The 27,753-nt window shown below is 43.4% G+C and overlaps 1 protein-coding gene across 2 annotated transcripts; it reads left to right on the top strand.

The window, feature by feature from the left end:
* The first annotated feature begins 1,219 nt into the window (after positions 1–1,219).
* PPIL1 (peptidylprolyl isomerase like 1) lies at positions 1,220–27,465 on the top strand. 2 transcript variants are annotated; one of them, XM_089918817.1, is made up of 4 exons: positions 1,220–1,518; positions 3,937–4,185; positions 20,918–20,986; positions 21,528–27,465. In XM_089918817.1, exons 2-4 carry the CDS (start codon positions 3,954–3,956, stop codon positions 21,746–21,748), a joined length of 522 nt encoding a protein of 173 aa, XP_089774943.1. In that variant the 5' UTR covers positions 1,220–1,518; positions 3,937–3,953; the 3' UTR covers positions 21,749–27,465. The 2 variants fall into 2 exon arrangements, with proteins under 2 accessions (XP_089774943.1, XP_022437480.1); XM_022581772.3 differs by having other exon boundaries at positions 1,221–1,518; positions 4,031–4,185; positions 21,528–27,464.
* Positions 27,466–27,753: the final 288 nt, after the last annotated feature.

The raw sequence follows: 27,753 nt of genomic DNA on the forward strand, positions 1-27,753 counted from the left end.
AACCACTGCACCAGCAGGGAAGTCCCTGTACCTCAGTTTTTTAAAAATTTCAGAAATAGCAGAAGTAAAACACTGGATCACTGGAATAGTAGTTAGTAAAATTTATTGCACACACACACAATCACACACACACACACATACACACAACAGTTTGCAAACTGGGGCACTCAGAACATGGAAAGAGGCTCAAAGGTATATGTTTATAAAGCAGCTTATACAGTGAGGAGGCAGTGATTGTTTATTCTTCACAGTGGTTGGTTATACTATTAAGAGTTTTCCTAGTGATAGGGAATGGGTTAAAAGTGGTTACCTCACATTAATTTTGGGGAAGTTTAAGTTTCGTTTATGATTTTCAGAGGCATTAACAAGAAATGGCCCAAGTTAAGTTTTGCTTGTTTTACAGAATAAGCTAAATTAAGTTTTACTTGTATGACTAACCTGATTTGTCTGCTCAGGGAATTTCCAAGTCTGGGCTCCATTTGTGTTTGATTCTTAACAATGTGAAAGTACACAATAGTCCTTAGCTGGATGCCAGGCACAAAGTAAGCATTCATTTAGCCATCATTATTAAGTGGTGTGCAAAGCATTTACTATATGTTTATTTACCCCATTTCTTTTTTGTCCTCCCTCCAAACCTCGTCTCATTGCCTCTACTTTGCTTCTCTTTGATCCTGAGCAAACTCTAACAACCTTGGGGCATCATCTATCCCAGCCACAGTCACTCTAAGCCTTGCTCTAGCCCTGATCTATTTGATCTTCATTCTCCTGTCTCTCCCTTCCCTTATCTCTCATTTTCTTCCCTGTCCTTCCCTCTCCCCTCTCTCCAGACTGTGCCTTTGGAGTCTAGAAGCTCTGATTTGCTGTATGGCTATGGACAAATAAGTCCTTTAATTGCTGAGTCTCAGTTTTCACATCTGAAAAATGGGAATAACAACATCTACTTTATATGATTGTTTTGCGCAGTAGATTATAATGTTCAAGTGCTCTGTAAATATACAGCGCCTTACAAGCGTTAGTTACTGGCGTCTCTCATCTCTATTCCCTTCCACTCTTCCTCTCCTTAGACTGTGGGACTTAGTGAATTCTTCCAAATGAAAGGTTAGGATTTAACGCCAATAGAAGTGCAAATTTGCTGGTTGGTCACGCCTTCCACGCCTAAAAGAACCAATCAGAGCGTCCGGAGAGTGGCGCGGCCTCTCTCCACTTGGAGGCCAACTTTTATAGAGCTTGCACTTTTCTCCGTCCTTGCGGACAGCTTGCTTTCGCCTTGCACCCCGGATTCTCGTCCTTGGAGGTGGGGGTCCTTCCCCTTCCTCATCTCAAACACCCAAATTTTGGCATCGCTAGAGGTGAATGGCGGGAACCGGAAGTGTGTGCAGCGGCGGCGGGTACCCGGCGAATCGGGTCCCAGGCGAATCGCCGGAAGTAACAATTGCTACGGGAAGTTTCCGCCAGCTTCGCTATGGCGGCGATCCCTCCAGACTCCTGGCAGCCGCCCAACGTATACTTGGAGACCAGGTGAGGGTCTGGCCTCTGGGCCTGGGCTGGCGGAGGCGACGCGGAGCCCAGGCTTAGCCGCGGGGCTGGGTTCCCGGCGCGCTCCTTCTGGAGGCCGACCTCCTCGTGGAGCCGCGGTCGTGGGGGCGGCCTGAGGGCTGAGTGGGGACCGCCAATGCCCGCGTCCGAGCTCCGCACCGACTCGCGCTGAGACTTTAGCGACAGAGGCCCGATTGCCTTCCTCTCACCCCTCCGTTCATTCATCCTTTCATTCAACTAACGTGTATTGAATCTACAGGCCGGGGACGTAGGATCTGAGGGTCAGAGGTGGATAAAACACAGCCTTGCCTTTAGAAGCTTACAGTATAGTGAAGGAGACAGATTTGTAAATATTAAGGTTGTAAGTAGCACAGTTGTATAAACAGATTCTTAGGAGAACACAGGAAGAAGCACATTTATTCTCTCCTATCAAAGAGTGATAATATTGAGCACAAACAGCTAGTGCCATGCCCCTGATGTGTAGCATCCCATTTAGTTTAATCCTCTTAGCAACTCAGATCATGTAGGTACAATTCCAGCTTCTCTCCAGTTTTAGCAGGAGAAATGTCAAAATTTGCAGAGTAGATGGCTTGATTAAACCCATGTAGCTAGTAAGTAGGGGAACCTCATTTGGAGCCTGGTCTGTCTGCCTCACGTGCTAGGTTCTTTAGCCCCATTCATTCCATTGCCTCCTTGGAAAAAGTTAAAAGTGATCTTTCCAAAGTAGGACAAATAACCTTAAGTAACTTCTTACTACTACAACAGTATAAAATTGAAATTCTGTAGTCTGACCTTCATCCTGGCCTTTGCCTACCTCTCTCCCTACATCTGCTGTTCTCACATCAGCAGCCAAGTTCCAGCCATCGTCTTTCCATCTTTCTATTCTTGCCCATGCTGCTTTTCCATCAGCGCACAGTTCTCTGAGATGCTGCTCTTGCCCCTTGGCCATTTTCCCCACCTTCTTAATGAGAAAATTCTACTTTTTCTGGCCTCAACTTGAAAGTATGTTATTTCTGAATTCACCTGTTAGTTTTTTAATTACAACATAAATCAAAATTTAAATCCAAGCAGTTGTAGAAGTGTATAGAATAAGAAGTGAAAGCAACTCCTCTCTGTAAAAACACCATTAGTAGTTTGTTGGATGACCATCCAGATCTTTTTCTCTGTACACACAGGCATCTCTTTTATGTTCTATTTTTAAACAATAATAAGATTGTATGATCATATTATATATATATATATATTTTCTGTAATTTGCTTTTCTTTCGCACACTAGTACATGCAGCCTTCCGTAGTATTGATATTTCATAATTTAGTCATTCCCTCTTTGAAGACTCAAATTGCTTCTCATATTTTTTTTTGTTAGGACAAATAACTGGCATAAACATCCTTGCACATATTGTATTCTTAAGCATTTTTGTAAGTTTCTCCATAGAATAGAAACTTAGAAGTTGAAATTGCTGTCAAAAGGTATGCACATTTCCAACTTGTATAGGTATTTTCTGATTGCCATTCCAAAAAGTTATTCCCTGTATTTTACAAATATCCACCAGAATGTTGCTCTGTGAGAGGAAAAGCACTTAGAACTGTATCTTGCAGAGTAGTTGTTAATCCGTGTTGAATGTTAGGAGTGTGAAGGATGAATTGCCAGTAGAAAGGCTTTCAGAAAGCTATGTTCTAGCACATAGTACATTTATTAATAGAGTGCTCACACTGTGCTTGGCACTGGGTATTCAGGCTATACAGAGTTGACTCAGTTCACACATTCTTGGAGCTTAAAGTCTAGGTGAGTGATGAAATGGAGGGGAAGGCACCTGTCCTAAGTCTTACTTCTTCCTTTTCCTTAGCACTACTTCTAGGGGAAAAGCACTCATCACATTGGGCAGGTATAAAGCTTTGAAGTAATCAGATTTTGCCTTTGTTGTACCCTTCCTAAATACACACAAACTATACCTTTTTTTTTTTCCCATTAAATTTTTTAATGAATAGGTAGTAATTTACATAGCTCTAAACTACAAAAGCTTAAAAAAGATGTTCACTGAAAACCTTCCTGTCTCCCATTTACCCACTTTCCACCCCCACCCAGAAACTTATATATGTATAAATAAATTTGAATTCCCAATTTTTTAATGTCCAACTTAAAAAAAATTACAAATTAAGTGTAAGATTTTTTTCCCCTAATTCAGGGGTTGGTTATATTGGTTTCCAATGATCAGTGATTTCTTGTATACAAGGTGTTAGAATTTTTAGTTGTCCATGGTTATTTTGCTTAAAAGAAGTACCAGAAGCCCCTGCATGTTTTACTCAAAGGAGGTATCTGTGTTTATGTTATTTGCATTGTGTTGTTTTCCTTTGCTGAGCATGAAATCTGATATTTATCATAATTTCATGATTTATAAGCTTGAAAAGGAAGAGTCATGGAGCAGTCCCATAACGTTTCTGTCTGCTGTGACCTTGTTCTTGACTGGAGCTCTACTGTCCTCTCCCCCTGCAGCATGGGGATCATCGTGCTGGAGCTGTACTGGAAGCATGCTCCAAAGACTTGTAAGAACTTTGCTGAATTGGCTCGTCGAGGTTACTACAATGGCACCAAATTCCACAGAATCATCAAAGACTTTATGATCCAGGGAGGTGACCCAACAGGGACAGGTACAGTTAAGTCAACGTTAGTTTCTGAAGCCTCATGCTGTTATAACTGAGTAGAAGGTAGCCAGGGCTCTCTTCCACATACCAGGGACTGGGTTAGTTGATTCTGGTGACTACTTCTGCCCTTGCTAGCACACCCCCTTCCCCAAACACACACAAGTGGAATTGACCAGAAACCAATCTTGACTCCCGGACTCTATAGAGCTTCTCATGACTTCTGTGTATTGCTTACTAAGAGCAAATAATGTTTGCCTGAATTATAGTAATGCATAGAGTAGTCTGGATAATCAGGAGTAAAGAAGGACATTTTCAGTGTTTTGAGGAAAAGAAAATAGTGGGTTCTTAGATTGATTCATTCATTTAACAAATACTGAGCACCTGCCTTGTGTCATATATTTTTCTGAGCTCTGGGATATGGCTGTGCCTAGAGAAAAAAAAAAAAACAAAACTTCCTGCTCTCAATAAAGCAGGAAAAGGATGTGGGGATGGGATTTTAGTAGAAAGGTCAGGGAAGTCCTGTCTGAAAGATGTGATTGGAACAGAGATCTGAAGGAAGTGAAGGAATGAACCTTGTGACTGAGAGAAGAACATTCCCATGGAGGGAAGAGTAGACCCAGAGGCTGTGAGTCAGGAGCCTAGATAGGAGATCATGTAGGACCTTGTAGGGCATAGTAGAGACTTTGGGTTTTATTCTGAATAAGATGGGAGCCATTAGAAGGTTTTGAGCAAAGGAGTGACATGATCTGACTTATTCTTTAAAAAGATCACTCTGGGAATTCCCTGGCGGTCCAGTGGTTAGGGGTCTGTGCTTCCACTGCAGGGGGCACGGGTTCGATCGCTGGTCGTCAGGGAACTAAGATCCCACATGCTGTGTGGCACAGCCAAAAAAAAAAAGGTCACTCTGACTGCTGTTTGGAGAATAGATGATGTGGGGCAAGAGTGAGAGCTGGGAACCAGTTGGAAAGCTGTTGTAGTCATCCAGTCTAGATATATGTGGTTGGACTAGCCTAATAGTATAGACGGTGGTGAGAAGTGACTGGATTCAGGTTATGTTTTGATAGAAATGGAGCCAGTGGGATTTGCTGAGGTTGGAAGCTGGGAAGGACAGGCGTGTGAGAAAGAGGTGGTCAAGAATGACTTCAAGGGTTTTAACTGGAGTTAAGTGAAATGTGAAGGTGGAGAGAGGAGCATGTTTGGAGGGGGAACATCAAAAATTTGGTTTTGGTTCTGGACACACTATGTTTGAAATGCTTGTCAGATCTTCTGGTGGAAATGTTGATTAATGGGATATGAGTGTAGAGTTCATGGAAAGGTTGGGGATGGAGGTATGAATTTGGGAGTTATCATTGTTGAGTTGGGATTTATTAGTGAAATTGGTAGATGCCAACATTTATAAGTTTCAAGGGCCCTTGCTTCCCAGTCTGCATTTTCTCTGCTAATTCCTATTCCTGCTCTTTTGCCTTTAAATAAGCTTGGTTCTCTCTGTGGCAGTTTTTTCTCAGTCTTTTTCTTCCTTGTCATTCTCAGTTGTCCTTTATCCTTTATGATGAAGAGGCATTCTAGTTTTTCAATATATATGGACGCATTTCAAAATATAGAATATAGAGGAAAGTAGAAAAAAGAATGGAAAAATCACTCATAAGAGGGAATTTCCTTGTGGTCCAGTGGTTAGGACTCTCTGGTTGGGGAGCTAAGATCCTGCAAGCCACGCGGCGTGGCCAAAAAAGAAAAGAAAAGGAAAAAAAAATCACTCATAAGTTTAGCTCCTAAAGATTCCTAACCACCATTAGCTATTCCCCCAATGTCCCACCTCTCAGAAATGATGAACGTTAACTTTTGGCGGCCATTATTCTAGACATCTTTCATTTCAGATACCTAGTTAAAAGGATGGATAACTAGCTAGATGGAAATAATTTCAAGAGAATAGGCTATGTCATGCATGTTATTGTTTTTAAAACAAAAAGTATTTTATTTAATTTTGTATATACTTAACAGAAAAATTGACTTCCTGCTATGAAAGATGAGACAGTTAGTACTTAAATTTCTACCCATTCCTATTGTTTAGGGAAAACTTAGTTTTACTTGCTTCCTATGTTGGGAAAAACTCAGTTCTTCCCTCCTGGGTTTTTCCTTTACTTTTATATGGTCGCACAGAACACTTCACTGACACTTCTGGTCACCAAATGTATGGAATTTTTTCCCCACAACAAGCAGTTCCCTGTGACACCAGCTGTGTTTGATTAATTTGCTAGAGCAGGTCAGAGAACTCAGGGAAACCTAAGTGCTTACTTACATTTACCAGTTTATTAAAGGATATTGTAAGGGATACAGATGAACAGAGATGCTTCAGGTGAGGTCTGGGAAGGTGCTGAGAATGGGAAATTCTGTCCCCATGGAGTTGGGGTGCATCATCCTCCCAGGGTGGATGTGTTCGTCTGCTTTGAAACTCTATAAACCCTGTACTATTGGGATTTTATGGAGGCTCCCTCATGTAGGCATGATCAATTATTAGCTCCATTTCTAGCCTTTCTCCCCTCCTTCCCTCTCTGGAGAAGGGGGTGGGGCAGGCACTGAAAATTCCAAGCTTCTAATCATGACTTGGTCTTTCTGGTGACCAGCCCCCATCCAGGATTCCACCCAGAGTCACCTCATTAGAACAAAAGATGGTCCTAGTGCTCTAATCACTTAGGAATTTATAAGGGTTTCAGGAGCCTGACCCTATCCCCTGTGTCAGGGATAGGGTCAAAGACCAAATATTAGAACAAGAGATGCTCCTGGTGTTCTTACCACTTAGGAATTTACAAAGGTTTTAGAGGCTCTGTATACATAGATACATCTTTTTTTCTATTATCTCACACCTGTCCTCCCTCCCTTGCTCCCACTTTTTTGTTGTTAGTTTTATTTTTCCTTATCAGAGTTTCCAGCATTTTCCATTCTGCACCCGTGAGTCCCTCAGTTACAGTGTGGGTTCTACATTTCAGAGGGTTCAGTGCTCACCACTAGGCTTTTCTATTCACAAGTGGTAGAAGGCAGAATTTATTGTTGAGTGGTTTTTATTGCAAGGGCTGGAGGGTGTTATATTTTCAAACTCAATCATGTTTGAGAATTTCTGCCAGTTACGCTTATAGTTGAAAAAGATCATGGGGCTTCCCTGGTGGAGCAGTGGTTGAGAGTCCGCCTGCCGATGCAGGGGACACGGGTTCGTGCCCCGGTCTGGGAAGATCCCACATGCCACGGAGCGGCTGGGCCCGTGAGCCACGGCTGCTGAGCCTGCGCGTCCGGAGCCTGTGCTCCGCGGCAGGAGAGGCCACAACAGTGAGAGGCCCGCGTACCGCAAAAAAAAAAAAAAAAAGATCATGACTTATTTACTGTTTTTGGGCCAGACTAATTCTCTCAGATCTTTTTAGACAATTCTGCTCCATTGCCTTCTGGTTTTGAACATGGCTCTGGAGAATACTGAGGCCAGATTTACTCCTTCCTTCAGTTCAGGGAAATTTTTAAATTTGTATTTCTGAATATTTTCTCTGTTACACTTACTGGATTTTCTGTTTCAGGAAACTAGTTATTCCTTATTTCATTGCCTTTGCCTTCCATATCTGTCACATTTCTCCTGAGTAAGTGAGATGATATTTTTCTATTTTTTCCTGCATCCACTGAAATAATCTCAGACCTTTACTCTGTGCCTTATTCAGTTTTGAGCCCTGTTTATTCTGTTCTTTACTGCTCTAATTTATTTATTAGAGCTGTCTTGGTGTCATTTGGCTCTCAGCCTGTTTTCTCAGCTCTGCAATCTTTTCACCTTATTCTGTCGATTTGTTATCTTGTCTTTGAGCTCTTGTTTTCTTGGATTCTTATTTTTGTTGAAGCATCTGTAGCTGAGACAACCATGGAGAAGCCCTTCTTGGATTATATTTTCTCCCTTCTTTTTTTTTTTTTTTTTTTCGGTACGCAGGCCTCTCACTGTTGTGGCCTCTCCCGTTGCGGAGCACAGGCTCCGGACGCGCAGGCTCAGCGGCCATGGCTCACGGCCCCAGCTGCTCTGCAGCATGTGGGATCTTCCCGGACCGGGGCGCACGAACCCGTGTCCCCTGCATCGGCAGGCGGACTCTCAACCACTGTGCCACCAGGGAAGCCCATATTTTCTCCCTTCTTTCTCTCCTTCCATTTGTTGTATATGTTTGCGTAGTCTCTGTGCCATTTCTTGTTGTCACATCCACGCTTAACGTCGGAACCTGCATTGACCTTATCTTTTATTTGCTTGGGTACAGTGTAAGTGGATTCTCTTTGTCACTCTCCCTACCTTTGTGGGACCAGTCATCTTCCCCATCCCAAATGCTAGGTTGCTTTCTTTCCATTTTATTCTAGCCTGCTGAGGGTGTGGGAGAGAACACCAGCTCAGCCCACAGTGAGCCCCTGTGGGAGGGCTGACTTTTGTTCTATCTTCCCAGACTCCATGCTGGTGGTGTCCCTCTACCCCCACCCCAGGCCCTGGGTAGCCCCTGAGTACAGCTGTAGCAGAGGAAAAAGAGGCCTCATACCTTTTTTTCGTTTTCAGCTGGGTTTCTATAACAGAAGACATATTAGCGAGAGAAAAGCATACAAATTTATTTAATATAAGTTCTGCATGACATTTCCTTTATAGGGAAATGAAGACCTGAAGAAGGGGTTACCTTGAGCGTTTTTAGGCTAGGTTTGATAAAGAGTGGAAAGTTGTGGGAAAATGTGAGTGGACAAAAGGGTTATGAGTATAAGCTCAGTGTAGTAAACTAGGAGAGACTTAGCAAGGCTTGTTCATTCAGATTCCTCTTGGGTGTCCCTCTTTCATGAAAGTAGGGATGTTCCTTTCCTCCAGGTATATGGAGGGGACCTCTCATTTGAGAGTCTTATGACCCACTTCAGAGGAATGTCAGAAAGTCCTTCCTGCACCTGCTGTTTCTCACATTCCTTCAACTTGAAATACTCATTATGCCAGGGTGCCTAATTTTGGAGTAGCATGTCCTGATCCCTGTCATGGCCCTGTGTTCCTCCACCTGACTAAGGTGGTCGTTGCTATTATCTTGACCTGCCACTCCTGAGCGCCTGTGGTGTGTGGGCTTCTGTCTTCAAGGGCTTCTTAACTTCTTCAGGGTTGTTCACCCACTCCCCTTGTTGGCTTCTCAAAATTGGATGGTATTTGTGAGAATTCTCTGGGTGACACTCCTCCTTTCCTGATTACTACTTTTCAGGAGTGCAGGCAGAAGGATCTCTTATTTCTTTCCCTGACTGACTCTTTTCAGAATCTTTGGAATAAGTTTGTCTCCCTTTTCTTATTTGGTTGTTGCTGATGAATTTTTGGCTTTGAAAGAAAGTGAATTTTTTGTGTTTGCTTCATCAGTTATTGGGGAAGGCTGAGTCTAATTCTGCTTCAGTCCACTTTCTTTATCTGAAAATGTCCTGTCAACACTTTGTTGTACTTCTTTCCTGTCTTCTTCCTCTTTCTTGTTGTTATGAGATAAAATTTTAATTCATAACACCAGTGAACTGAGAGTTCTTGATTAGTGTACAAGAATTGGAAGTGACTCAGATGTGAGTGCTCTTGTCAGAGCTTCCCTGTATTTCTGTAATTAGTTTGCAATCCTTCATAATGTCACATTTCCATGAGGTAATTTTAATGAAATTGAATCACTCAAAAGATTTCCAAATAATTGCGTCCAGCCTCAAGTATAGTGAGCCTGTTGGCAGGCTTATGGTGGAAGGCAAACAGGAGTTAGGCCCTCCTGGGTCACTAGTATGGACTGCTGGCTGACTAGGTAACATAATTTTTGCTGAACATCTCAGATGACCAGCATGTGGCATTCTGGGCTCTTCAGCAGGTCGATGTAGCTTTTCTATCCCCGATGTATCCTTTCTGTCCCTCAGTCCGGCTCCTCTGGAACTATACTTTCCATGTCTTTCTTTCTTTCTTTTTTTTTTTTTAATTAATTAATTAATTTTTGGCCGCATTGGGTCTTCGTTGCTGCGTGCAGGCTTTTCTAGTTGTGGTGAACAGGGGCTACTCTTCATTGTGGTATGTGGGTTTCTCATTGTGGTGGCTTCTCTTGTTGTGGAGCACAGGCTCTAGGCGCGAGGGCTTCAGTAGTTGTGGCACATTGGCTCAGTAGTTGTGGCTCGTGGGCTCTAGAGCACGGGCTCAGTAGTTGTGGCACACGGGCTTAGTTGCTCCGTGGCATGTGGGATCTTCCCAGACCAGGGATCGAACCCGTGTCCCCTGCATTGGCAGGCGGATTCTTAACCACTGTGCCACCAGGGAAGTCCTCCAGGGTCTTTCTGATACACCTTTGCCAGATGTTTTCTCAATTCAGATGTCTTTGACCTCCTGCTTCATTTTAAACCATTTTTCTTCTTTTAAATTTCCTTTATTGTAATAACTCTATGCTGGATCTTCTCTTAGCCCTCTGAATGTCTTTTCTCTGTTTTCTACTAACTTCTTCTCTTTATCCTCTTCCTATAAGACATGGCATCCTATCAAGCTCTTCCTTTCACGTTTCCAGCTCTGCACTTAGCCCCACAGTGCTCACCAGCTGCCATGATTACAGTGATTAATTATGTGCTGATTATGCTGTGTGTCCCCCTCACTCTGATTTCATCTCACCTCTTAGTAGCTCCAGGAACACCTGAAATTTAACGTGTTGAACAGCAAGCTCTTGTTAATTTTATTCATTTGATGAATATTTGCTAAGAATCTGTGGGGTATCCTGTACTATTCTAAGGCCTGTGAGGAGTATTTAAGCATTAGAAGCCAAGGCATTTTTCTCTTCTTTGCAGAGAACCCTGCCCTGCCAAGAAGACAGTGTATTCATTATAAGAAACAACTAGAAAGTAATAATATGATAAATATGCAAATGCATGGTGGTATGCTATGGATTATGTATAGAACATTTGTTGGAATAATTCATAATGAGAGAAAAAGTACAGTGGAATGGGGTTAGAATGGGATGGAGTAATATTTTGAGGTGGGCCTTGAAGGAAATGTAGAATTTTAACTTTTGAGAGGACAGGGAAGGGCATTTTATTGATAGATTTAGGAAGAAGAGTGAATACAGAATGGAGGCACAAGTGACACACCTGTAGGGTGTGAAGGAGAACCCACCACCCCAGGTGTCGCGTCTCATGCTGGACTGGCTCTGTGACGTGACCCAGCCACCTCTCCACGCCCAGGACAGATGCATAAAATGTGATTTCTAAGACCCCCGAACTGCATGCTTAGGGGAGAGTAAGGGAGGAGCAGTTTGGGGCAGAGTGCACAGAGTAGTAGGAGACAGCATGGGGGTTAAGATCGGGCCAGTTCATGGAGACTCCCAGATGGGAGTTCAGATTTGACTTAGCATCATTCGGGGACCATATGGGACTCTTGATTAGAAAAATGTGTGAGGGCATTTAATCCAGCCGTGATATACGGCAAGGTAGTATAGTGTGGGGGTGAACAGAGGGTCGTGGAGCCCGCTGGGCTTGGGGTTGAATCTTGGCTTCACACGAACACTTACTAAGTGTTATGTTAGACAACTTATGTGACCTTGCTGAGCCTTCTTATATATAAATGGGGAGTGTGGTTATATGTACCTCATGAAGATTGTTGTGAGTAGTAAACGAGCAGATGTTTATAAAATGGTTAGCACAGGTTCAACACAAAATAGGAGCTCAAAAAAGTATGAGTGTTTATTATTTATTTTGGTTGTTAATTCATTTAACAAATGTCTGTTGGACTCCAGGCATTATTCTAAGAGCTGGGGATACAATAATGAATAAGAAAGCCCTCATGGAACTCTCATTCTGGTGGGAGAGGCAGTGAACAAATAAGTACGTAGTACACTGTCAGGTTGTACATGACAAATGATATGGAAAAAATGATGTACAAGGGGTTAGAGCAGGGATTCTCAGCCTTGGCAGTACTGACATTTTAAGCTGGATAATTCTTTGTTGTGGGGGCCGTCCTGTGTATTGTAGAATGTTCAGCTGCATCCCTGACCTCTACTCCCTAGATGCCAGTAGAAGTCCTCGGTGTGACAGCCAAAAATGTCTCCACGCATTGTTCAGTGTCCCCAGGGGGCAGAGTCACCCCTGGTTGAGAACCACTGGGATAGTGAGGGAGGTGCTACTGTGGATAGTGTGATTAGGGAAGACCTCTCTGATAAGAAGGAATTTGAGCAGAGCTCTGGATAAAATAAAGTAATGAACCATGAGAATGTCAGGGACAAGGACAATCCAGAGGGAATGGCAGTCAGAGGTCTTAGAACCAGAATGTGCTCTGCAAGAAACAGCACAGAGGCCACTGTGGCTGGAGCAGGTGAGTGAGGGGGAGAGTGGCAGGAGGTATCAGAGAACCAGATCATGGAAAGTCTTGTAAGTTGTGATGAAGACTTTGGACTTTGTCTGAAGTGTGATGAAATGTCACTGGAGGATTTTGAGCAGAGGACTGCCATGATGAGACTTGTTTTAAAAGGATCCCCTGACTTCCACATGCAGAATAGACTGGTGTGGAAAGCAGGAGGCAAGGCCGGAAGCAGGGAGATGAATTAGAAACTTTCATTGTTGTCAAAGCTAAAGCTTATAGTTTGCACTATGGTGATAGGGGTTCTGTTGGTTCTGGTCCTCTGGGAAGCACATGCCAAGACAGAGTGAGAAATCCAAGAGATTTAATGGGGTAACACTTGTGAAAGGTAAAGGGGGGAGGGAGCAAGTATTGGAAGGAGAAGTCTTCACATATCAGTGCAGGTCTAACTTCTGTGAAAGGAGAGAGGGAAGTGGAGAAGGAGCCAGTAGAGGAAAATGAAGAGCTGCCAGTAAGGTGGGATTTCAAGAAAGGTGACATCAACTGTCCGATGCTGCTGTTGGATCAGGCAGGGTGAGGCCTGAGGATTGACCAGTGGATTTAATGACAACGTGGTGGTTCTGATGACCTTGACAAGAGCAGTTTCAGGGAAGTGGTGAGGGCAAACATCTGAATGGAGAGCGTTCAAGAGGCTGGAGAAGAAGTGGGATGGGTTTTTTCTGGAAATTGATGAAGAGAAATGGGGAGATACTTGGAAGACAGTGTTGTTGTCGTTTTTCCAAAATGTGAAATAGTAATACCATGTTTTTATGCTGATAGGAGTGATCTATCAGAAAGAAAAACTGATACAGGAGAAGGGAAAATTGTACCTGCAAAGTTCCTTAAAGGTGAATGGGATTGATTAGTATGTGGTGGTGGGATAGTCATTTGAACAATTTATTTATACAGTGTATTAATAATGGATGAAGCAAGGTAAATGGGTAGAGATGTAGGAAGGAAAGTGGATTTGGTGATGAGAACATGTGAAAGCTTTCTTCCTTTTTCTCAGTGAAATAAGAAGCAAAGTTATCCACAAAGGGCAAGGAGCAGAGGGGGAATGGTGGAGGTTTGAAGACAGAGGAACTGGCGTAAACTTGGCCAGACTGCCTCCCAAGGTGGACTGTTGGTCACAACCTACAGTCGTCTCTCAAAGAAAATGCTCAGATTATCTCAGTTAAAGGAGGCTCATCATCACTGATACTACTGTGTTTGCTTCATGTTATATACTACATGGTTTCCATGCATTGTCTTATTTAATTCTTATAACAGTCCTATGAGACATAAGTGCTACTACTGTTCCTATTTTTTGGACAAGGAAACTGGGGCTTAGAGAGGGTAAGTATATTGCTTAAGGTTACACAGCTAGTAAGTGGTGGAGTGGGAACCGAAATCCAGATCTCTCTGACCCCAAAGGCAAGTGAGGAAAAGAGGACTCTATCTTAAGAGCTAAAGCTTCTTGGAGAACTGTAGTATTGTTTGCTGTGTTAGATCTGGTATCTGGCATTTGCCCTGGTAATCCAATAGTAGCTCCACTAGTCAGTTCACCCTTCCTACTGTTACTAACAAAGTGATTGTATCAATTTGGGATGCTTCTGGCTGCAAGTAACAGAAAACTCAACCACAGAGGCTTAAACAAAGAGAGATTTTGTTTTTCTCACATAACAAAATGTCTGGAGGTAAGCAGTTGCAGGCACTGGTTCATCTGCCCAGCAGAGTTGTCAGGGACCCAGCCTTGCTGTGTCCTTCCACTCCATCATTCTCAGTGTGTTGGCCTTTGGTCTCAAACTTGTCTTATGGTTGCCAGGTGGCTGCTGCTGCTCCTGACATCACCTCTGCTTTCAAAGAAGGAAGATGAGGAAAGAGCTATGGGTGAAAGACAAGAGTGTGTTGTCCTTTTTTAATCAGGAAAGCTATAGCTTTCCTAGAAGCTCTACTCAGTGGCTACTGTTTATGTCAGTAAGTCAGAACTGGGTCATCTGGCAACCCCTAGCTGCTAACGGGACTGGTCAGTACCTGCCTTTTTTGTCTCTGAGGTTGAGGTAGGCCATGGAGAAGGGGTTGGAAATGCTCAGAGGATATTTGCGGTATGTGTTAGAGGCTCTCTTGCTGGAAGAGAGGCTTTGATTGGTTTGGTTAGTTGCCTTCTTGTGTCGAATGCCCCAGGCAGAGCTTTCATGTGGGCCTCCTAATGGCTAACTGGCTGACCTGTGGCTGCTTTAGGGCTGGATATTAATCCGTGATTCCATCAGCTGTGGCATGGGAGTGGTAGGCACAGGTAGCACCAAGTATGGTAATCTTTGTGTAAGAGACCACTCTCCATGTCTTAGATGCCACTCTAGTTCATCTTGAGAGGTTTCTACAGTCAGTGAGCAGGAGAAGGAAGAAGCACATCAGAGCAGTCTTGGGGATAAGACAGGTTTTTTGTTTTTGTTTTTTAAAGAAACAGAAAGCACAGATCATAAAGAAAAAGATTAAGGAATTTCAACTGCAAAAAATTCTTTGCATGAGAAGATCCCATTAAAAGAGTGAAAAAAGTAGGAAGATGGCGGAAGAGTAAGACGCGGAGATCACCTTCCTCCAAACATTTAGAGAAGAGCTAACACCTATCCTTCTCAAACTTTTCCAAAATATAGCAGAGGGAGGAACACTCCCAAACTCATTCTACGAGGCCACCATCACCTTGATACCAAAACCAGACAAAGATGTCACAAAGAAAGAAAACTACAGGCCAATATCACTGATGAACATAGATGCAAAAATCCTCAACAAAATACTAGCAAACAGAATCCAACAGCACGTTAAGAGGATCATACACCATGATCAAGTGGGGTTTATTCCAGGAATGCAAGGATTCTTCAATATATGCAAAACAATCAATGTGATAAACCATATTAACAAATTGAAGGAGAAAAACCATATGATCATCTCAATAGATGCAGAGAAAGCTTTCGACAAAATTTAACACACATTTATGATAAAAACCCTGCAGAAAGTAGGCATAGAGGTGAACTTTGCTCAACATAATAAAGGCCATATATGACAAACCCACAGCCAACATTGTCCTCAATGGTGAAAAACTGAAAGCATTTCCGCTAAGATCAGGAACAAGACAAGGTTGCCCACTCTCACCACTCTTATTCAACATAGTTTTGGAAGTTTTAGCCACAGCAATCACAGAAGAAAAGGAAATAAAAGGAATCCAAATCAGAAAAGAAGAAGTAAAGCTGTCACTGTTTGCAGATGACATGATACTATACATAAAGAATCCTAAAGATGCTACCAGAAAACTACTAGAGCTAATCAATGAATTTGGTAAAGTAGCAGGATACAAAATTAATGCACAGAAATCTCTGGCATTCCTATACACTAATGAAAAATCTGAAAGTGAAACAAGAAAACACTCCCATTTACCATTGCAACAAAAAGAATAAAATATCTAGGAATAAACCTACCTAAGGAGACAAAAGACCTGTATGCAGAAAATTATAAGACACTGATGAAAGAAATTAAAGATGATACAAATAGATGGAGAGATATACCATGTTCTTGGATTGGAAGAATCAACATTGTGAAAATGACTCTACTACCCAAAGCAATCTACAGATTCAATGCAATCCCTATCAAACTACCACTGGCATTTTTGACAGAACTAGAACAAAAAATTGCACAATTTATATGGAAACACCAAAGACCCCGAATAGCCAAAGCAACCTTGAGAACAAAAAACGGAGCTGGAGGAATCAGGCTCCCTGACTTCAGACTATACTACAAAGCTACAGTAATCAAGACAGTACGGTACTGGCACCAAAACAGAAAGATAGATCAATGGAACAGGATAGAAAGCCCAGAGATAAACCCACGCACATATGGTCACCTTTTCTTTGATAAAGGAGGCAGGAATGTACAGTGGAGAAAGGACAGCCTCTTCAATAAGTGGTGCTTGGAAAACTGGACAGGTATATGTAAAAGTATGAGATTAGATCATTCCCTAACACCATACACAAAAATAAGCTCAAAATGGATTAAAGACCTAAATGTAAGTCCAGAAACTATCAAACTCTTAGAGGAAAACATAGGCAGAACACTCTATGACATAAATCACAGCAAGATCCTTTTTGACCCACCTCCTAGAGAAATGGAAATAAAAACAAAAATAAACAAATGGGACCTAATGAAACTTCAAAGCTTTGGCACAGCAAAGGAAACCATAAACAAGACCAAAAGACAACCCTCAGAATGGGAGAAAATATTTGCAAATGAAGCAACTGATAAAGGATTAATCTCCAAAATTTATAAGCAGTTCATGCAGCTGAATAACAAAAAAACGAACAACCCAATCCAAAAATGGGCAGAAGACCTAAATAGACATTTCTCCAAAGAAGATATACAGACTGCCAACAAACACATGAAAGAATGCTCAACTTCATTAATCATTAGAGAAATGCAAATCAAAACTACAATGAGATATCATCTTACACCAGTCAGAATGGCCATCATCAAAAAATCTAGAAACAATAAATGCTGAAGAGGGTGTGGAGAAAAGGTAATCGTCTTGCACTGTTGGTGGGAATGTAAATTGATACAGCCACAGTGGAGAACAGTATGCAGGTTCCTTAAAAAACTACAAATAGAACTACCGTATGACCCAGCAATCCCACTACTGGGCATATACCCTGAGAAAACCATAATTCAGAAAGAGTCATGTACCAACGGAGATGGAAACAACCTAAGTGTCCATCATCGGATGAATGGATAAAGAAGATGTGGCACATATATACAATGGAATATTACTCAGCCATAGAAAGAAACGAAATTGAGCTATTTGTAATGAGGTGGATAGACCTAGAGTCTGTCACACAGAGTGAAGTAAGTCAGAAAGAGAAAGACAAATACTGTATGCTAACACATATATATGGAATTTAAGAAAAAAAAAATGTCATGAAGAACCTAGGGGTAAGACAGGAATAAAGACACAGACCTACTAGAGAATGGACTTGAGGATATGGGGAGGGGGAAGGGTAAGCTGTGACAAAGCGAGAGAGTGGCATGGACATATATACACTACCAAACGTAAGGTAGATAGCTAGTGGGAAGCAGCCGCATAGCACAGGGAGATCAGCTCGTGCTTTGTGACCACCTGGAGGGGTGGGATAGGGAGGATGGGAGGGAGGGAGACGCAAGAGGGAAGAGATACGGGAACATATGTATATGTATAACTGATTCACTTTGTTATAAAGCAGAAAAAAAAAGTGAAAAAAGTAAACTGGAAAAAAGTATTTGCAAAAGCATTAACTGACAAAGGATTAGTGTCTAGAATAATCCTGCTAATAAAATATATATAAATTTTAAAATGTGAAACCACTCGGTAGAAATGTGGCTGTTGACAGGAGGGAAGCTAAATAGCCAGTAAACAGGAAATTACGCACAGCTTCAGGGAAACGCAGTTTAAAACACACAAGAGATCTGACACCTTTCAGACCGACAAACATTAGAAAAAGCCTGGCAAAAGGACCTCGAGCAGTAAGGGTAAGAGTGAGAGCGCTGTGGGTGGGACGCACATTGGGGCCACTTCTGGCAAGATAGTTGGGGAAATCTAGTAATGGTGAAATGCTGATACACTGTGAGCCTGCATATCCCCCATGAGGTATAGTCCCTGAGAGCTCCTGCACTTGTGTTTGGGAGACAGTATAAGAATGGTTATTGCAGCATGGTTTATGATAGCAAAAACATTGGAAAGATCCTAACTACCCATCACCGTGAGAAAAGATGGTGTTGTAATCATTTAGTGGAACGAATGCTACAGAGAGCTGCATGGAACAAAATGGACGAATATCACTTACAGTGGTGACCCAGAAAAAGCTAACTGAAGAAGAATATATAGAGTATAATACCATTTATATAAACCTAAACACATGCAAACAACAGTACATTTGTTTAGGGATGCATACAATATGTAGTAGAAAAGAAAATGCACGGAAATGACAAAACTCCTGGTCAGAAAGGGTAGTGGTGACCTGAGAGGAAAATGAGATCCTTCACAGCAGTTGTTAGCTCTTGGGGGAGTGGTGGAGTTGGGGTAGGGAAACAGGGTGTGTGTGCCTGGGGTCTTCGACTGGATTGGCCACACTTTATTTCTTGAGGGGAGGCTGCACAGTTGTTTGTCGTATTATTCTTTGTATCTTTTTATGTCTGAACTATTAAATACATTGAATAAATGTTTAAAGGAGAGGGCAGAAGAGTGGAAGAACTTTGAGGGCACAGAGTTTGGAAAACAGGCCTGTGCCTGTCTCCCTTGTATCTGTACTAGAGGAGGCACACAGCACGTTTTTACCACAGAGCTTCCTAATTTTTGGCTTTATATGTGATCATTGACATCTGTTGCCTGCTGTGCACCAGAGAACTCTTTAATCACTCCCTGTCCATTTCCCCACTATTCTGCATGCCCAAAGGAATGTTTTGATTGGAATTATTTGTCTTTCTGACAATTTGCTGCAAACCCTACTGAGTTGAATTAGGTTATGAAAAGATAACATATTATGATTAAATGGTGCCTTCGAGGCCCAAACTACTTGGAGTTGGTCAAACTATGCCTAGTGAGTGAAGTGGGGCTTCCATGCCCTTTCCTCTCATCTCCTTCCGATTGCTTAAGCCCCCAGGCTTTATCTGTGACTCTTGACTGGCCTATCCTGTTTGTGGTGCCATTCATATGTTCGGTTTCAGTTCCTTGAGAGTGCGGCCCTGAGGTTCTGGCAGTCCTTGGCTTGCAGAGATCACACTTCCAAGGCTCAGCCTGCAGACAGACAGTGCACTGCTGAGTTTCATCCTCATCATGCTCATTCAAGCCCTGGAGGTAGGGCTTGACCTTAGTTTGTCCCCATAGCCCTCTTTCTCCTCTCTCATCTTCAGCCCTAGCACTTCTACTAACCAACCCCCCACCCCAAGCTCAAGCAGGAACCTTGACTCTGTAGTCAGAGGGAACATACTGCTTATATAATTGCTGTTTGGAGGTATACTGGCATGTTGGAATTTTTGGAATGAATTTTTACATAGTTTGGTAGTTCAGTAATTTTCCAGAAGCATGGGTAGCCTGGGCCAGGTGGGAGGTTTCCCCAACTCTGTTAACATTCACCCCCATTCCTCTTTGCATGAGAACAGCGTTTTCTTCCTGAACCGGGGGCTGTGACAGGCTCCCTGTGATGGAGCATCCTAAAAGACACAGCAAAGGATTTTTTTACCATGGAAACACCTTAGCAGGGCCCAGGGGCCTCTGGGGGTGGACATGGTGCTTTAACATGCTACTTTCACAGCAGGCTGTAAGAGGAAGTGAGCTCCTTGCCTCTGGCCTGTTTCCTGTCTGCCAGGCAAGCAGAGTAAGCTGATAAATCTGTTCACTTTGTTTCAGGCTGTTTTGTCTTGACTGGTCAACTTGGAGAAACCAAAGTAGTTCAACAAGACATATGGTTGACTAAATAATTAAGAGAGGTATCTCCTATTAGGACATTTTTTCCTATGGAAAAATCGTATTTAACGTATCATTTTTCTCTAACAACAAAACCTGGGTGCCCAGAACAGCAAGGGTATGGACTCTTGTGGATATATAAATAACCTGTGATGTTGCTAGCAAATCATTCCCAATGCCATGTTTCTTCATATTCTCCTTACAGCATACTGCTTCTCCTCCCAATGAATTCTCCCTACTGTAATATTATTCTTTTCTGCCACATTGCCACTCAGCACTGTCCTTGTTTCTCCTTAAGCTAGTTATCTTTGACTTAAATGAATTTTATTTTCCTTCATCTAGGTTAAGGATGACAAATAGGTTTCAATTCTTATGCTGTATCTGATCCATTAAAAATGGCTGCCTGGATTTCTGGGTTGATAAGGATTCAGAGCCCAGTCTAAGCTCAGCAGGGAAGAGTGCTGATTGATTAGCAGTGTCTGTGATGGACATAGGGTTAGGACTTGGAGCACTCCTGTCTAAAGTACCCATAAAAATGTAAAAAATTAGGAAACCTCTTAACACATCAAACCATGAATGGTGGTTATTTGTAGATGGTTAGATTACAGGGGACTTTAATGTTCCTTTGATAATGATCTATGTTTTCTACATTTTGACAGTGAAAATGTATCACTTTCATAAGCAGGAAAAAAACACTCAGTGTTATTTTGAAAAGAAACGTCTTACCTAACTGAAACCAGTGACTTGAATGTGCTGTGCCAATGCTCGATTCTGCTGCCGGGCTGTGTAGTTGCAGTGTACTTAGCACAGTGCTAGGCGTGCTCACTGATTTTCCTTGCCTGTACTCCAAAAGTCATTTAACCCTGGACTGTGGTTCTTGGTGTGAGGTGGAATGTGGGCTGATTGGTTTCCTGTCTTCTAACTGGCAGGTCGAGGTGGTGCATCTATCTATGGCAAGCAGTTTGAAGATGAACTTCATCCAGACTTGAAATTCACAGGTAGGCATATGACCTGTCTGGACTGGGTAGGAAGAGGGAGTGGATTTTAAAAGCTCACTCTTTTGGCTGTGATTCAAGGTGAATGCCTGACACCGTGGCCCGGTGCCATGTAGCTGCCCAGCTGCAGAGCCACAAAGAGCGCTGGCGGATTAGAGAAAGCGGCCTCAAGAGTCCTGAGCGATTCAGAGTGCCAATCTGAGTGATCTTGATTCTAACTACTTGTTGAATGTTGCTGTTATAAGCTTCCTCAAAGAAGCAGTTGACCTTCTTGAATTTTTGAGGGGAATTGAGAACATGGTCCAGAGTTTAGCAGGGATCATGATGGATAGAGGCTAGGGAGTAGGTGAAGACAAGGAAGATGAGGCCATCGGGTAGTGCAGTTTTTAGCCCTTGTGCAAGGGCAGAGAGCCTGCCCTGAGGGGAAGGTTGTCTGGTCGGGTGGTTGGTCTGGCTTCTTTTTATCCCTAGGCTGGTGTTGCAGATCCAGGCTGGAGCTATTGGGGTTATTCATACTCTTTCCTCTCTTCCTTTTTCCCGCCAGGGGCTGGAATTCTCGCAATGGCCAATGCCGGGCCAGACACCAACGGGAGCCAGTTCTTTGTGACCCTGGCTCCCACTCAGTGGCTTGACGGCAAGCACACCATTTTTGGCCGTGTGTGCCAGGGTATAGGAATGGTGAATCGAGTAGGAATGGTGGAAACAAACTCCCAGGACCGTCCTGTGGACGATGTGAAGATCATTAAGGCATACCCTTCTGGGTAGACTTGCCGCACTCTTGCGCACGCCCAGGTCTTCTGAGATGGCCCCAGTGAACCAGTTTCCAGATGACCTAGAATGACACGTAACTCTAAACTGCATTTTGGTCTTGCAAATCTGAGGCGCTGAGGAGGCCTGGGGTCTTGGGTGAGTTAGAGATGGAAGTGTATTTTAATAGGATGCTTCTTTTCTCTTCCCCAGTGCCTGTGTTAACAGAGCATTTGCAGAAATGCCCATGCATGATTGTTCACAGGTTACTGCTCACTGCAAATGACCCATACTGCTCCTTCTTGTGTGTATCTGCTCTATACACTTGGAATGAAATGAAGCCAACTCTGTCATTTCGCAGTGCCTAACCAGCCTCTTCTTGCAGAAATTTATATTCTGGGCTACACTGCAGTCTTTGGTGGCTGACAGCCGTAGAATTCAAAACCAAGTAGTGTCTATCAGCCTTCTTAACTGTGTGCACCCCCTATTTCAGTCTCTTGCCTTTGTTCTTCCAGGGATTGTATGCATCTCTCTGTATATTTTCCCTCTCAAAACCAGAACATCAACACTGCTGTTTCCGACACTTAGACATCCCACGCAAAGCCACATTGAATTTTTGCCAAGTGAAAAATGCATCCAACAATCAAGTTTCTAAGAATGTGTCAAGTGGGGAATGATAATGTGTAATAATTGAGAAATTAATTTATTAAAAAGAAGCAGAAGCATTGACCATTTTTTCCCCAGGAAGGAGTAGAAATCTATAGTGAGCATACGGAAAGACTATGAATTCTTCTTAGAAAGCAGTATCCTCATAAAGGAGAAGCACCACTTAAGTTTTTTTTTTTTTTTTTTTGCGGTACGCGGGCCTCTTACTGTTGTGGCCTCTCCCGTTGCGGAGCACAGGCTCCAGACGCGCAGGCTCAGCGGCCGTGGCTCACGGGCATAGCTGCTCTGTGGCATGTGGGATCTTCCTGGACTGGGGCACGAACCCGTGTCCCTTGCATCGGCAGGCGGACTTTCAACCACTGCGCCACCAGGGAAGCCCACCACTTAAGTTTTTTAACCTAAGACTTTAGAGAAACTAGATAAGAGATTTTATATATATATTTTTTAATCTTTCTGATTTTTTTAGGGAGGGGGCAGTGAGAGAAAGGAAGTTAATACCTATGGAATACATAGAACTTCCAAAATAAAATGCCATTGATGGTTGAAATCACTGCTGTAGTTTGATTTTAAATATTGTATGAGGTTCTAACAGCCATTTGGACCTCTGAGCCCTTTCAAGTAGTATTGCAGGACTGATATTCAAGTTTTCATATCATTTTAGGTTTTTGCATCTCTAGTAGACTTCTCCCATCCAATAGTAGGTTTGACTTTAAAAAAGCAGCACCAAAGAAAGAAGTGATGTTGATTAGCATTTCTGAGTGAGGGGGAATCCCCTGTAGATTGACCAAGTGGATGTGCTGAGAGACCTGAACCATTCCCTGAACTTGGAAGAGATACACCTGCATGTCATCACAAGCCCAGAGGCAAAATGTGTTGTGGTGTTTGTTTTCTTTTTTTTTTTTGCGGTACACGGACCTCTCACTGTTGTGGCCTCTCCCATTGCGGAGCACAGGCTCCGGACGCGCAGGTTCAGAGGCCATGGCTCACGGGCCCAGCCGCTCCGCGACATGTGGGATCTTGCCGGACCGGGGCACGAACCCGTGTCCCCTGCATCGGCAGGCGGACTCTCAACCACTGCGCCACCAGGGAAGCCCCATTGTGTTTGTTTTCTTAAATGGGTAGTTTGTTGATTGAAAAGGGGATTATAGCTTAACTGTTCATCCTTATCACTCTACATATTTTGGAAATGGTGATTTACTTTATGGAATGGCCAAACAAGGTTCTGTTCCCCAAGCCTTCCCCATGTTCAGCCTCTTTCTCCATCTTTCTGTCTCTTTTCTCTGAAAAACAAAAAAGCAAAACCCATCAACAAACTATATAAATGACTTTGTAACCTCCCAGAGATGGTTTTGGGGTATAGAGTACTGTTCTGGGAAAATAGAAATATATTTCTTTCAGCCTGGACTGGGTGGACATAATTGGACCCACCTCTAGGAGCAAGGAATAAGACACTCAACCACTGACCTTCCAGAATTATAATCCTGAAAATCCCTGCTTTCACCCAGGTCATTGAGAGAGGTGGAAACATATCATCGCTACTTTGAGAAGTAAAGAAGGTTGTGATTACACTGGGAAGAGCTACACAGGCACAGGTCCTTGTTTCTGGATAATATACCAGATGTATGCCGAGGTGATCACACATGCAACATATGCCAGTTTTCCTAAAGGATGTGACCTCAAAGAGTAAAACTTGAACTGTTTCAGTTTCCAGTGATTCTGCCAGTTAGCCAGAGATATAGAAATTCCTGACTCTGTGTAAAGGGAGCTTGCGTAAAAGGAATCCTGGTTGATCCTTTCGTCATACGAGTGTCTACACCCTCTCTGGAAAAGTACAGTTACGACAAGTCTTGTGGAAGTGGGGTGTGCTAGGGCACAGATAGCTCATTTCAGTCACAGCTCAGATAGATCAAGGTGAAGGTAGGTTACGCAGAGAATGCAGGATGAGTTTGTAACTTAGATGGAGATTAATGAAGATAGGTTGTGGGACTGTGAGAGCTAATCAAGGGACAGGAGATATATAGCTTTGGTGGGAAGGGTAGGAGATTCCAGACTTTTTAGAGAAGGCTTGAAGTTGGGAGTAGATAAGCCAACGAAAGAAGCCTTCAAACAACTGCCCATGGGATGGGTTAGAAGTTTGGTACCCAGACTGGAAAGTGCGTGGCCCCCAAGGGTCTTAGCCCAGGGCTTCTCACTCTTTGCCACACTCAAGAATCACCGGGGAGTCTGCTAGAAAGCAGATCCGGATTCAGCATCCGGCTAGAGCTTCTGGGTTTCTAACCAGCTCCCAGGAGATGGTGACTGCTGGTCCAGATACTACACTTTGTGTGGTGAGAGCCTAAAGGTCATGTTTGTCAACATGAAATTGGGGGGGGGAGTGGTTCCTAGAGCATGGAGCAATCAGGACAATAACCTTTTCTTCTGCCTCCTAGACCAGTAGTGGTCTTAGAAAACGGAAGGGATTCAAAGCTCTTGGCTTTGGCTGCTAAGATTGAGCTTTAAGAAACAATGCTCTTCCACCTTCCGTTCCCATTTAGTACACCGCGGACATCAGACCATGTGTGACACTAAGATCCTGTGAGGGTACCAGCGTGGGTGAGATGGTATGGTTCAGTAGATATCACAGAAATTCAGGGGAGAGGTCATCAGCAATTATGACACTGAGGATAAAGGGCTCTGGAACCAGACGCCAGAGTTCAGAGCCCAGCTTCACTGCTTAGCAGCAGTGTGATGAACTATTAATAGTTTCTTAATCTCCCTGTGCCTTAGTTTCCTCAACTATAAAATGAGGATAATGGTCCTAACCTCATAAGGCTATTGTGAAGATTAAATGAGCTAGAGCAGGTACTTAGAACAGGGACCAGTATTTAGGAAACAGCTGTCCTTATTACCGGCGGCCCTTGAAGCCACCACATACTTCTGCCTTTTCACACCAACGTTTCAGCAGCCTGACCTTGCACACCTCTCCCTCCCGCTGGGCTAACCTCTGAGAGCAAAAGCCCTTGTCTTATTCCCCTCTGGGAGTTCTCTTAGCACCTTATGCAATTCTTTGAGGTTATTGCTGAATAAATCAAATTAAAAATTGTTCTCTGTCAGGAAAAGATTTGAGATCCATTTGCAGAAATAATAGCATTACCCCAAGTCTCCAAACCCAGGCTTTAGCTGGTATGGTAGCAAAGCCTTTCCACTAAGCCCTGTGGAAGTCCTCAGCTTGATTTATTTTTGGACTGTGTCTCCAGAATATGTCAAAATAGCTTTCCCTGCACAAGGGAAACGATTCCTACCCTCAGATCCTCGAGCCAATCTGAGCTGTCACCGTGGCCCCTTATGGCACTACATTCTTGCAACGTGTGGAGGAGGAAACATTGAAGAGCACATTTGTTTAAGTGGCAGAGTTTACTGCCTACAAAGCACTTCATGGCCTCAGAGCCCTGTTGCCTGTAGGGTAGATTACTATTTTTCAGGTAAATATTGGATAGGGATCTTCCAGCAACATTTTTTTTACAGTTAAAAGAGGGGAGAAAAACAACAAAAAAAGGAAGCAAAGTATAGGGGAAGAAAACATGTTAGGGTCTCACTCTAAGGCCGGCTTGGTCTGATTTTGAAAAATGGGTCCTTATTTGTTCTTCCAAGTAGGTAATCCATGATCCCTAACTGTCTGAAACCACAGATGGCCAGTTTTGGGTCAGGTTTGTGGACAGTGAGATGTGAGGCTTTTGTGTGACCTTGGGTGAATCACTTTACCTCTGAAACTTGGTTTTCTCATTCATCAAACGAAGATCAGAGCAAGGCCCCTATTAGCCCTAAATTTCTGAATCTAGGTCATTCTGAGAAGATTCCTTCAGCTGCCGAATTTCCATTTAGAATGCTGTTTTGGAAATTTGCCACTAGAGGCCAGTGTGAATACAGTTTAGCCTTGCAGCTTCTTCAAACGGCAGATGCCTACCAATGCCTTTTCATGATTCTAAGCCAGGCCTGGCACCCCTTGGGTGTGGAAAACCAGCAGCTGCTCAGACTGAGTGGGGCCAGAATTGAGACATCAGCCTGGCATTGAAAAGGCCTGGGAAGACTGTCGGCACAGGCCCGCCAGCCCTCTTTCCTGTCTACTGGACTAGATGGAGGAGAAGCCCTCCGTGCATGATGAGGGTGCTTGAGCCCCTGTGCCCGGGGCCTGGTTCTGTAGCATGCCTCATTGTAAAGAGCCAGCTCCCCCGTAGCCACTTAATATTGCACTTTACAGTTGAAGCCATTCATTCAGCAAGTAATCTTGGAGCCCCTCTTTTAGGCCCAGCAATAGCAAATATTTTCAGAGTCAACCAGAAGGAACCTTAGAGGACTTCCCTGGTGATGCAGTGGGTAAGAATCCGCCTGCCAGTGCAGGGGACACAGGTTCAAGCCCTGGTCTGGGAAGATCCCACATGCCGTGGAGCAACTAAGCCCCTGCGCCACAACTGCTGAGCCCACGTGCCACAACTACTGAATCCCGTGCTCCTAGAGCCTGTGCTCAGCAACAAGAGAAGCCACCACAATGAGAAGCCCGCTCGCCGCAACTAGAGAAAGCCCGCATGCAGTAACAAAGACCCAATGCAGCCAAAAGTAAATAAGTGAATAAATTTATTAAAAAAAAAGAACCTTAGAAGAAATTATTGCCCTTTCTCTGTTCCATGGTCTGTGGAAGCTTCTTATATGTATTTTTCTCTTAATCTCCAAAGCCATCTTCTGAGGTTGGCATTATTATGCCCGTTTGCAGGTGAGCAGACTGAGGACCAAAGACAAGTAGCGCTGAGCCTTGTACAAAGTGAATGAATGTATGGAATAACAGGCCCAGTGTTGCAGGGCTAGTAAAAGGCATGTCTAGGACTTGAACTTGAGAACTTCTGATCCCAAGTTTAGCCCTTTTATCTCTACCTTTGACGTACAGAGGAGGAAGATGAGGTGCAGAAAAAGAGAATGATCTGGTGGCAGGGTAGGCATTAGGACCCAAAACTCCTGCCTTGCAGTCTGTCCATCCTAGAGCATCCTCAGCCCAAGCTGGCTGGGAGGCCCCAGCCTTAGTTATCTCCAAGACCCTTCTAAGCAGAGCCTGCACTAGGCCTGCCAAGGCACGGCAGGAGGGGGGGAAGGAGGGAGGGAGGAAAGGAGCACAAATGACCCTAATCAGTGTGTTTATTGGATCATAACTGTATTAGCCTCACCACTCAGCTAATCTCATAGACTCACTTTCCTCTTTGTGAGGATCTGGCCACAGCTCCATTAAAAGCTGCTGGCCTGAGTACCTGTGAGGAAGCTCTTGTACAGCAGAGGTGGTGGGGAAGGAGGGAGAAAGCAATATTTCTACTCCCTCGTTATGCTGACGGGGA

Source organism: Delphinapterus leucas, chromosome 10 (genome assembly GCF_059928025.1).
Source record: "Delphinapterus leucas isolate spDelLeu-1000000601 "Yukka" chromosome 10, BTC_Dleu_Yukka2, whole genome shotgun sequence".
NCBI lineage: Eukaryota > Metazoa > Chordata > Mammalia > Artiodactyla > Monodontidae > Delphinapterus > Delphinapterus leucas.